Source organism: Parasteatoda tepidariorum, chromosome 11 (assembly GCF_982258835.1).
Source record: "Parasteatoda tepidariorum strain Cologne lab strain chromosome 11, Ptep-v5.0, whole genome shotgun sequence".
NCBI lineage: Eukaryota > Metazoa > Arthropoda > Arachnida > Araneae > Theridiidae > Parasteatoda > Parasteatoda tepidariorum.
The window spans coordinates 71,292,785-71,305,888 of record NC_141765.1 but is presented as its reverse complement, the minus strand read 5'-3'; the positions used below and the strand labels follow the sequence as shown (position 1 = coordinate 71,305,888).

General features: G+C 35.1%; 1 protein-coding gene across 2 annotated transcripts in view; it reads left to right on the top strand.

Annotated features, from left to right (window-relative positions):
• Window positions 1–13,104, top strand: part of LOC107443977 (uncharacterized) — a 159,412-nt gene that overhangs the window by 99,912 nt on the left and 46,396 nt on the right. For both annotated transcript variants that reach the window (XM_016058006.4, XM_016058008.4), the window contains exon 3: window positions 12,817–12,939. In XM_016058006.4, the coding sequence (XP_015913492.1) occupies window positions 12,817–12,939 (123 nt within the window). The remainder of the gene's footprint in view (window positions 1–12,816; window positions 12,940–13,104) is intronic.

Genomic DNA, 13,104 nt, shown 5'->3' with positions numbered 1-13,104 from the left:
TTCCGGTCACAGTTTTGGAGTAAAAATACTCTTAGTGGCAGACGGATCATATGTTAGAATACTCTAGTCATTGCATAAATCATGGGAGGTTTTTGTAATTTTCATCTCCATGCATCCTAAGCCGAAGAAAAAAGTATGATCGAAACTATCAAAATATACCATACTTAAACTTCCCGTGCTTCTGGCTCTATGGGAAAACCGAAAAACTCGGAAATTTTTAACAAAGCTTTTTGGTAATAGCTTTTGATAAAATTAAATATAAAATAAGGTTTTATTACCATTCTGTTTGGTAGTAAGGGTGGTAAATTTTAATAATTTTATCATGATACGTTAGAGCGTGGTATTGAAACCATTTATGAGTTAAAATTTAATTTTTAGTTTTGTATTTTTTCTGAATGCGTGGTAATACGAACTGTATTTTTTAAGACCAGAATTTCCAGTACACCTTTTCCAGTACACAGAATTTTGGCAAACAGAATTGCCAAATTAATGGTTTAAATAACGTATATTTTGATTTTATTACCCAAAATATGGGGTCTTTTTCCAGAAATATTATTACCTTCTAATGCGATAATTTTACCAGAACTTTTTTTTCTCCGTGCATGATATTACAAATCAAAATCCTGGAATATTATGGAGAATCTCCGCTAGGAAATTACAAGGGAATTTCAGTAAGCTACAGAAAAAAAGACGCTGACAAAAATTTTCTCTAACAAAACAAAACCATTACAGATTTTTTCAGTATGGCAGTGTACGATAAAAATTTTTACGATTGAAGTTAACTATGACTCAGAAAATTTTCCGTGACAAAGCATGTAGTGTTACCATCACTCGATCAGAGAGAATCACGCGTTTATTGCACATGATCTAGAAGACAAAACAACATGCACAGACCTCGAAAGAAAAAACAGACCAGTCGGAGCTAAGCCGTACGTCCTAGAAATTGCCAGATTCATTCAAGACATTCATTGTTTAGTTGTATTTAACATATCCTTTCTGAAAAGTCATTGATGTGCATTGCACAAAAGAAACGGACCACCCTGAATAGCTTTTGATCTAATGATCGGATCTTCACACTCTGGGACTCAATCTTAATGGCTCGAGGGGATGACGTCAAATATGCTAATTAATAAAGGCAGACGATATTTCAGGTTATGAAATCACACAGAGAAGCTTGCTTTCTCTGAATAAAAACACCTTGTTTTCGACGGATTCAGATTTCCGTCCCCCAAACTATGAGGGGTAGTCCCAATTATGGCCCCAGTAGTTTGGTCAAGAGAGTGCCCCAAGTTTTGACCCCTTAATATAAATTTTACTTTTTGCGTATTTCATCATATCTCGAGAACTTTTTAATAGAATTTAAAATTTTTCGCACACAATTATAAAATTAATATATCCAAAGATAATTCCATGCAAAAAAAAAACCTTTATTAAATATTCATTATTTTTTATCATATTATTTAATAATGGTCCGAAAAAAATTGAATTATTAGATATAGAATTTTTTACATCATTTTAAAGAATATAATTTTACGTGACAAAATGCAAAATTTTGTCTTTAAATATGAACTTATTTATTGCAAATTTTTTTTTTTATTTATTGTAAACTTTTTTTAAAACGGCCGTCACTGAACTTTCGTTCTTCGCTGCTCTTTAACATTACCCGGTGGGCACTTGTTAACCTAAGCCACGGAAGAAAGCAACATTACCCATGCCACACTACCACAAATACCCGTGCATAGGGTATGCCACATTCATACAGCAACACAAGGAGAGAAATATCAATGCCCTGAGCGAGATTCGAGCCCGCAACCATTGGCTTCGTAGTCAGGCACAGCCCTCGCTCGGCAACCTGGTCGGCTTATTGTAAACGTAAAACACAATTCGATTTTCTCATTTAATATTTAAATTATTTTAATCAGTAATGGTCAAAAATATGTTTTAAAATAAATATCACTTTGAAAAGTAGGTAACTTATAAAGCTCAAATTTGTAAAATTATTATGCCGGTTGAAAAGAAAATGAATTAAGTTCTATGCTATACAATTTGCAATAAACAGATTAAGAATTTTCCAATTGTCTTAGAAAAAAAAACAAATTAGTTCAGAACAAGTTGTTTATAATTAGGTGTCTTCCTTCTAAATTTAGGAAAGTAGTATTTTGAAAAGACTTTCCCTGTTTGTCTCTCGAGATTTTCTCTAATTAGGAAAAAACAATTTATACCCCTGTATTATTTCAAAACTTAAATGTGTTACAAGACAGTCTTTCTCATGAGCCACCTAAAGCAAGTTATTCGGAGTATTGTAATTTTATTAAAGAAGTAATTGGACCTACCATATATACGTTTCTTAATTTAAAGCTCTTAAAAATTGTTTTTTTGATCCTAATGAGTTTTAAGAAGATTTTATTTTTCTTAGGGAAAAAATTGATTTTTGTGTTTTCAATGCTACAAAAACATGATGCATGGAAAATAAAAAAAGAAGACATTTTTTGTGTCTCATAGTTTCACAAAGAAAAAAAAACTTATTTTTTATGAACATTTTGTAATCACCCGCAACACTTAATTACAGAGTTTTAAATGAATTTTTGCACTAATACTTAGACCAATTAAGTTTTTATTTAGTACAAAGCGGCCGTAACTGGAACTAGAATTATGAAGGTTGGTTTGAAGTTTCTTTTTTACTCTAAATGCAAACACGAAATGCAAGAGTTTCCTCAACGAATCTTAAAAGCATTATTAACTCTCTAAATTAGACAATTTTATATTTTATTCATTTATATTTCTGTATATTTGTATATTTAGAAATGTAGAGAATACCTCGTGTCTTGCAATTATTGGCACTGACTGACAAGTTATATTATGCTGGATTCGTAATTTTTCTTTTATTGAATTATATTAAACTTGGAAAATAAATTATTCTTATTTTTTTTCTTTTTTTCTAAAATTATGAAAAAAATAAGGTCTCGGAAAAATATAACTCTATGACATGTTGAAAAATTTGGCCTTTTTTCGTTCATAATTTTTCATTACACTTCTGACGAAGTTCAAACATCTCTTCTTAAGTTTAAATGAGCTCTAGTTTAAAGAAATAAATAAACTTCCTGTCTCGAATTTTTTTTATCATTTTTGATTCAGTTTGATTTTGATTGAAATTTAATTTTATTTTTAATCAATTGAGATCTTGCATCAATAGTAAATTTTCATTTTAGTTGATGAGGACATAAATGCCATTATCTCTTTTTTTAAGTAGGAGAAATATTAATGAATATCATTGATATCCACAAATTGATACCAAGCTAAATCATAGAATTTATGACAATTCTTTTGTCATTTTAACACTTCTGTGTGTGTTTTTTATTATTATATTTATATGTTTTCCACATGGAGAAAAAAATTCAGTCACATTTACCGTATAATATTACCGTATATAATAGAGACATTTCTGATAATAAAAAAACATAATTCTGGTAATTAAACCAAAACATACGTGATTTGAACCATTCATTTGGTAATTTTTCTGTTTGTTATGGTAACGATTTGTCGAAAATTCTGGTTTTCAAAACTATAGCTGTTATTACCACATATTTCGTAAAAATACGCAACTGAAAAGTAAGCTAACCGATTAAATGGTTTTTATGGCGTGCTCTAGTACCACGATAATATTACCAAAATGTTTCTCAGTACCATTTATTTGGCAATTTTAATCTTTTGATGTCCATCCCTTTCACCAAACAGAATAGTAATTGATTTAGCAAATAGCGGGAAAAAGAATGTTTCATAAATTTTACCTGACTCGGCTGTTGTATGGGCTTGGAACTAAAACTTCTAAAGGTGGAACGTTTAGATATCTCATAATTCAGTTAGAATTTGCCACAATTTTCTGAAATCGGAGATGAACTTAGAATATTGAAATATACATCGAAAACATTAAACCACTCCACACACAGGAATCGAAACACATACACTATTTATTTTCTCAAGCTCAATGAATAATTAATTAGGATGCGCATAGCGCCATCTGTGGACTGTAGTATTAAACATACCGCCCCCCTTGAAACACGGAGGGGTTTCAAAATTAATGAATTTAGTTAAACAATAATTAAGTAATCACCAACGGTCGCAGTGACGGATGTCGTCTGGAATCGTAGGTTGTGGAATAGCTGTTAATGCCTTTCCTATCAGGAAATGTCCTGGTGTCAGAACAGACGGATCATCTGGACTGCTAGATAATGCACATAGTGGTCTTGAGTTAAGGCATGCCTCGATTTGGCAAGACAGCGTGGCCAGTCCTTCGAAGGTGAGACTAGCATCTCCAACAACTCTTTTCAAATGAAATTTGAACGATTTCACTGTAGCCTCCCAAATGCCTCCGAAGTGGGGAGCAGATGGAGGATTGAAGTGAAAGGCGATGTTGTCTGTTACCAGGAATTGTTGAAGGGCATCTTCCTTCATCAACTGCCGGAACTCCTTTTTGAGCTCTCTGCTAGCTCCGTAGAAATTGGTTCCTTGATCGCAGAAGATATCTGAAGGTCTACCTCTGCGTGCCACAAATCTTTTTACACAAGCAATAAATGCCTTTGAGGTTAAGTCGCTGACGACTTCAAGATGAACTGCCTTCGTTGCGAGGCAGACGAAGACGCATATGTAGCACTTAGTATTGCGGCTGCCTCTTCCCTTGGAGCTCCGTATTAAGAATGGGCCGGCGAAGTCAAGACCAGTTCGTTGGAAAATAGAAGAGGGACAAACTCTGCACTCTGGAAGATCTCCCATGATTTGCTCGGCGAGCCTTGGACGATTTCTGAAGCATGGGATACATGTTTTCACCACTCTTCTAACTGCATCTCTGGCTGAGAGAATCCAAAATTTCTCTCTGAGAGTTGCTAGGAGAAGTTGCGGTCCGGCATGAAGAAGTTTCAAGTGATAATCCGTGATAAGTAAGTTCACAATATGGTCGGTTTTAGGAAGCAGGATGGGATGCTTCCTTGATTCTGGAAGCAATGAATTTTTCAGTCTACCACCGACACGAATTATTCCGGAATCATCGAAGAACGGAGTCAAGGGAATAAGCTTGTTATTCGAAGGAAGTTGCTTGCCTGTTGAAAGATAGGAGACTTCCGTCGGAAAATGATCTTGTTGGATGAATTTGACAATTCTCTTCTCTGCTTCATTCAATTCTGCCGTTGTTAAGAAAAACTTATTTCTTTTATCTGCAGCAACGGAACAGTTCCTTACGAATCTTAAACAATTAGCAACTACTCTTTTCAGTTTGTTCCAAGACGAAAATTTTTGAAAAAACTCTGCCTTGAAAGTAGCATCAACTACATTCAACATTACTAGCTTGGTTATTTTGGCTTCGGCAGTCATGTTTTCTTTTAATTGTGGATCATATTGAAACCTTCCATTAGGAAAAGTAGAACTATTTAACCAATCAGGTCCGTTGAACCACAAGTCGCACTTTTCTAGTTTAGTTGGGGGTATCCCTCTCGTTCCACAATCAGCAGGATTCTCCAAACAGCTCACAAAGTTCCAGTGCACGTTAGGAGTCAGCTCTTGAATTCGTGCTACTCGATTAGCTACGAACGGTTGCCATCTTCTTGGTTCGGACTTCAACCATGCCAGTGTGATCTTGGAATCAGACCATGCAAATGTCTCAGAGATTGGCACAGTTAGTGTCGGCAAGGTAGCTTGTAACAAATTGGCCAGAAGTAAGGCAGAACAGAGTTCCAGTCGAGTTAGAGACTGTGGTTTTACTGGAGAGACACGTGTCTTGGAAGTTAGCAGTCTAGATGTCACGGCTTGGTTTGCATCTTTGGAACGAATGTATATAGCAGCACAGTAGGCCTTTTCTGAAGAATCACAGAATCCGTGTACTTGTACGTCGGTAGCCTGTGGAATGAGGATATAGCGTGGAATCTTGATATTTGTAAGTAGAGGAAGCTGTTTCTGGAATACTCTCCATTGACTTGCCAAAGAGTCTGGTAGCTCCTCATCCCAGCCTAGATGATGACTACAAAGCTCTTGGAGGAAGATTTTGGAAGTGATAACTGTAGGTGCCAACCAGCCCAAAGGGTCAAAGATTTTTGCGACTTCGGAAAGTACCTTGCGTTTAGTCCATACGTCGCTCTCATTGACGGTGATGGTAAAGGTGAAAGTGTCAACATCTGGAAGCCAAGCTATTCCCAGAATCTTGACCGGTTGGTCGTCGTTTATCATGTGTTTGGAATCAACGGTCTTTAACTCTTCCGAAATGGTTGCTAGTACGTCAGGATCATTTGACACCCATTTGCGTAGAGAAAATCCTCCTCTCTTCATCATTTCCTGCAATTCGGACACCAGTTGAATGGCTCCCTCCTTTGTTGCACTCCCGCTCAGCAAATCATCAACGTAAAAATGACAAAGGGTGGCTCTTGAAGCGTTTGGATAATTTTCTTGTTCGTCTATGGCAAGCTGTCGTAAGGTTCTCGTGGAGAGGAATGGTGCCGAGGACGTACCGTACGTAACGGTAATAAGACGATACTCCTTTATTTGTTCGGTTGGAGAATCCCTCCAAAGAATTCTTTGCCAGTCTACGTCTTCCTCATGAACTTTAATCTGGCGGAACATCTTTTCAACATCAGCGCAAATGGCTACACTGAAAAGTCGAAACTGGATGAGAATAGGGAAAAGTTCTGGTTGCACTCTTGGACCAACCTGGAGCAGATCGTTGAGAGAGAATCCGGATGAAGTTTTACTGGAAGCATCAAAAACTACACGAAGCTTTGTTGTGCAGCTAGTGTCTCTGACAACTCCATGGTGAGGAAGGTATAAACTTTCGATTTTATTAATGTCAGAGTCCGGAACCAGTTCCATGTGATTTAAATCACGGTATTCCTTCATAAATTTTCGATAGAGGTTGTATTTCTCAGGATTAGAAATGAGATGACGTTCCACGCTGATTAGCCTACGAATTGCATTTTGTTTTGAATTACCTAACTGCGTGGGAGAAGCGTGAAAAGGCAACCTTACTGTGTATCTGCCATTCTCATCCCTAGAATGTGTCTTTACGAAATGATCTTCACAAGCCTCTTCTAAAGAAATTAAGGGTTTGACGCATGGTACAGAATCTAATTCCCAGAATTTATTGATTAGAAGATCCGATTCTAACTGAATATGATTGACATGTAGAGAATTTTGACCACCAGAATATGCCTTACCACCAATTATCCAACCCAGTTCTGAACGAATGGCAAATGGCTTATCCTTACCTAACGATAATGTTTGACCCTTTAGCAATGGCAAAGTAAGGTCAACACCAAGGAGTACATCAATCGGAGCACTCTTGTAAAATGCTGGATCAGCCAGAGAAATATCCCCAAATAATTCGCGCATTGAGGAATCTAAGTCGTGATGTGGAATCATGCCTACAATTTTGTTAATCACATAGACGGATGCATGAAAGGAATTTTGAGATGAAAAATGTGAGGTGAATTGAATCTCAGCAACCCCATTTGTACGCGTATTGGATGCGCCTAAGCACGAAATGCGAACATTGGCCTTTTCCTTTTGCAAGCCCAATTTCTCAATACACTCATTTGTAATAAGCGAAGCCTGGCTACCGCTGTCCAGAAGACATCTACAGGTCTGATAGTTACCCCAAATATCTCTCACCTGAATCAGAGCAGTGCAGAGGAGAGTTTGAACGTCTGGCCCCACACCCGAAATACACGATGTAACATCTACCACTCTAGAATTATCACTTAATTGACTAGTACTTGGAATAAGAGCAGGCGAAAACACAGGAGCGTTGATAGAAAGTTCACTAGAATTTGACTGATTTACAGCACCCTGTCTTCCCCTATCGCTAACATTTTCGATATGAAGTAAAGAGTGGTGGGGTTTTTTGCACCTTTTACATCTAAACTTGCTGTTGCAAGTTTTCACACTGTGAAATCGAGTTAAACAGTTAAAACAAACATTATTCGATTTAACGAAATCTAAACGGCCTTGAACGGATAATTTTAAGAACGTATCACACTTCGACAATGTATGATCTCCATTACATAGAGGACATTGTGACTGGGCGTTGGACGCGACCAAAGTCACTTTTCTTTGAATGTTTCTCTTAGTAGTTGAACTCGGGATAGATCTAGCTTGTGTTGCAAGGAATTGCAACAGTTCGTCCAACTTTGGAATGACGTCAGTTTGAAAGGTTCTTTCAAACCAAGTTCTTGAATTTGCATCAAGCTTGAACAATATCATGTGCATTAAAAGGGTATCTGTAGTTGGATCAACCTTGTATTCCAGGGACTCCAACATTCTTACGAATTCCTTAGTGGAATCTATCATATTTAAAATTTGTGTGGATGATTCTCCACTCAAGGGCGTTATATTGATAAACTTTTTCATTAAGGAGGACATAATTTCCCTTTTGTTAAAGTATCTATCTTTTAGCAATTTCCAAGCGATTTCGAAATTATCATTGGTAATGGATAAAGAGTTTACGATTTTTAAGGCATCTGATTTTAAACTCCCCTTTAAATATTGCAATTTTTGCGCTCCCGTCAAATTTTGATTGTTTGAGACTGCAGCTTCAAAAAGATCGGAAAAGGCAAGCCACTCCTCATTTGCACCAGAAAATGTAGGTAAAGATAACGTAGGAAGTTTCACTTCAGCAAACTGAGATGAGACAGAAGCCTGGCCTGAACTTTGGTTTTTAACCTCAAAACTGGAATTCACTACGGGAGGCAAAAGCCGGGTGTCGATATCGACAAGTACTGACTCTAACGCATCTAAAATGTCGTCCTTTTCCGTAGAATAAGTTTCCTCATCCTTTTCCTCGCAAATACTTATAATAGAATCTAAAATCTCTTTTGCCTCAGTTCTAAATTCCAAAAATCTATTTTTTCGAGCCAATAAACCCGCATTATTTAAATTCCCAATTTCCTCTTCTGTTTTCTTTTGCAATTTAGTAATCGATGATTTAATACTCTTTTTTTTCTTTAACAAGGCCTCCATATCTATTAGAATATATTAGAATAAGAAAAATAATTTATTAAATCAAAAACCACAGAACAGAGCTGTTTACAAAAGTCTAACTGTCTAGCCCAAACAAAAATTATTCCACTGACGCCTGTGAACGTGAACGGGGGAGAATGCGAAATTGCAAAAAGAATTACAGCGGTATAAAACGAAACAGTAATAAAGAAAACAATAATAAAAGGGAAGGGTAAAACGAAACTTTTTGTAAATATATTACAGGAATGACAATGGCAGAATACATCAGTAATTTAGCACATAAGTAATTAATCAATCAAATAAGTAAATAAGCACATTTAAGTAGATTAAACCCTTTTGAATACACTGGAATTTGAAATATTACACTTCGAGCATTTCTTTCGTTTTAAGCTTAGCATATATGAATAAAATTCGAATTTTACTTTTTTGAATTATGACAATATTTTAGAAAAAATATTTGCCGAAACAACAACAAGCCAGGAATTTTGAATTAGAATATTTCAGCTGGGTTCCGGCGAGACTTGACCAAATGATCTAGCAAATAGCGGGAAAAAGAATGTTTCATAAATTTTACCTGACTCGGCTGTTGTATGGGCTTGGAACTAAAACTTCTAAAGGTGGAACGTTTAGATATCTCATAATTCAGTTAGAATTTGCCACAATTTTCTGAAATCGGAGATGAACTTAGAATATTGAAATATACATCGAAAACATTAAACCACTCCACACACAGGAATCGAAACACATACACTATTTATTTTCTCAAGCTCAATGAATAATTAATTAGGATGCGCATAGCGCCATCTGTGGACTGTAGTATTAAACAGTAATAATCTGTTTAAAATATCGGTTTAGTTAAATGATTGGTAGGAAATTATTTCTTTTTCTAATATATTTTTTTTAATTATAACAAGGGGGAAAAGGATACGAATGGAAGGCTTCAAATGTTTAATTTAAGTGTTTCAAAGATACTAAACGCACATATATTGACTGTTTTATTCCTTTTTTATGGGGATAGTAGGATTTGTTAATGCTTCCACTTATAGATAACACACGTTGAAAATGCAAAGTATGGCTAAAAAAGTCTTTTCAACTCGAATAAAGATAGCACAAATTTGAGAAAAACAGCAAAGAATAGACATCTAGCGTTATAGTGGATGCGATCCCACTACATCTACACTTCAAAACGGCCAAAGGAACAACGATACCGCAGGTCAAACAAGGCCCCTTGTAAAATTATTGTAAGTAAAACAACCATACCCTATTAGATTTGCTGTTGCCGTATGTTCCTTCCGCCAAATCCTCTGAAGAGACAATATCTTAGTGATGTCTTTCTTATTTTTACACAATTTGTTCTTCAATCTAAAAAGAAATAAGCCATTATTTACTTTGAGCACATGAGCCTGCATGTGTATCTTGGCCAAAATAGTTTTTTACTATAGCCAATATAGTTATTGTTACACATTCAGAGTTAAGGGATCCGAACCCATCTTCCTTCATTTTAAATAACGATTGGCAAAAAGGCAAGACATGGTCGGTCACGGATGGCTCCTTTAAAATGAATAATTAAAAAAAATCCTTACTATTTCAAGTTATTATTTGTTTATTTATTGTTACCCATACATATGTAGGCAGAATGCTCATGACAACATACTATTTATTATAAGTCAGGTTATATAAGAAATAGCACACGTTACATAAGTAAGCGCATTATAAAGATCGATTGTAACGTAGAGGTTGTAGGTTTGTATCCCTTCGTATCCCTGTATATATCTTCGTGAAGGGCTTATAAGCCGAACGTTGTAACAATCCTGAAATATGTATGTGCAAAAAAAATAAATATGAATAATTAGTTGTGTCCAAGGTTGTGGTTGCATTCATACCTCCATGCTTCTATTTTAGGAAGATGGGACGCATTTAAAATGATTTAGTTCAGTCTTTTGCAGGCACTTGTATATTTGAAAATATCGATTTTTTATAGTTGGTAGATGTTAGGTAATAAATACATGGAAGGAAAAACAACTCATTGACAGGAAACAAAGTTAAAAAGCGTTTACTAAATAAAGCAAATGTTATCAAACTGAGCATTTTTGTGGTATTTAAAATTTTACTAGTGCTGTTAAAATTACCAAATATTACCTCATTTACTACAAAACAGTATGATTATAAAGCAATATTTTACTGTATATTTAACTAAAAATCATTACCAAAGCTCTAGGGTAAAAGTTACAGTACATTTTGCTGCTTTCATAAAGCCAGAAAATTTTACCACATCCTGGTAGTTTTGAACATTCCTTTTCCCCAAGAAAATGTCAGTTTAGGCTTAATAAACTTAAAGATATTATTTTAAATGCAGATTTGCTCAACAGATTACAAGAATCACTAAACTTTATTTCTGCTGGCCTAAAACATTTTTGAAACTCTATGGCTACCTTTATTTCTGTAAATATCCAAATTGTGTTGCTTATTACAGCAAAAACTAAAATGCAGGTGGGAAAACTTTAAGAAAGTAGTACTGAAAAGAAAGAACAAGTGACAAGTTTATGTGTTGAAAAAAAATTTGGAAAAAGTTTAAAAATAATATTCTTACGAGAATTTCCTTCAGAAATCTTTTTCGAAAAAACGTCATCAATAATATTCAGTTTATGATAAGATACGGTTTTAATATTTAAAATTAAACTGAAGCATTGGATAATATTTCATGCGTTCACACTTTCCTTTTATTTATATATTTATTTTTAATTTTGCTTCATTATCATCACTGAACAGTATGCAACTCTAAGTAACTTCCTTTAAATAAGGTTTCTCTCAGGAACTTCGAATCTGATTCTCAAAATATAATAGATATGTTGAGTGAAATAGTGGAATAAACTTGCTTTCGTGAAAAATTCTCATTACCAGGTGATCACTTTCATTACCTGGTGAGAAAAACATAAAAACTTTTCACTTTTAGCTCCGTAGATATGCATAATCTGTCTACCTCTGTGAATATTTTAATTTAATGTATGAGAATTAGCCAACTATCACCATAATCGGAACCTGATTTTTACCGGGTTCACTAGTTCTCTACCCTGTGAACCCGGATATAATGTGCATAGTATTACAAATATTTCGTGGCTTAACCTGAAATCTTATTCTTCTGCCTAGTCAAAATACGATATGACGCCTTATTGTATAAATTATTAAACCCCGTTTACAACATTTATAAATGCAACTTAAGTCGTGATAGATCATGGGATAAAGCACTCTCCTCGCAATGAGGTTTTTCAGTTTTCGAATGCCAGCGTTAACTGGTCGAAGTGAATTCCGCCCCCGATTCGTACCGACCGCAATGCTGACGTAAAATATCCCCAGAGGTAGACGAATCATGGATTAGTGGCTCCCCTGCGGTCAGTCTAACCGTGGGAGGTTTCCATGATTACACTTTCCATGTAACGCAAATTCAGGTTAGTTCCCTCAAAAAGTCCTCTCCGAAAGCAAATTTCTCGCAATACTTGATTCAGGAGTTCCCTTGTCATCTGGATTGGGTTCAAAATTACAAGGCTGCGGAGTTGAACATTAGTGGTTGTAAACTCAAAGATTGTGTCGGCTGTTTGTTGACAGTTATAAAATAAAATCAATGCAACTTGTATGAAATAAAATAAATGCAAGTTGATACACTTAAGGAATACTGCTTAGTGTAGAAGCAAAAGTTGTTATGTATAATGTTAATTCAAATTTAGTTTTTCAATTTAATTTTCAACTTCATCTTTTTTATTAAAATTTGTACACTTTCACTTTGTTTATTTGCTAAATACTGAAGCAACTTTTGTTTAATTTCAGGCCAATTCCCTTTTGTAACTTATTTAGTAACCAATACCATCCATTCGGATCCAAGGAGGATAATAGTTCAGCTAAGAAGTCAAACAGCAGTACCGCAGAATTCGGAGCAGTTGCAGCACACTGGTGAGTCAAAAATATATTGTTTAATATTATTACATGCATGAAATTTTAGATACCTTTTACTTTAACGTTTTACTAGCATAAAAATCTTCATTTTTGGCAAACAATTTCATATTTCTGCAAGCTTAAAAAGGTTAAGATATTTTAATTCTGATGATAAGAATTTTG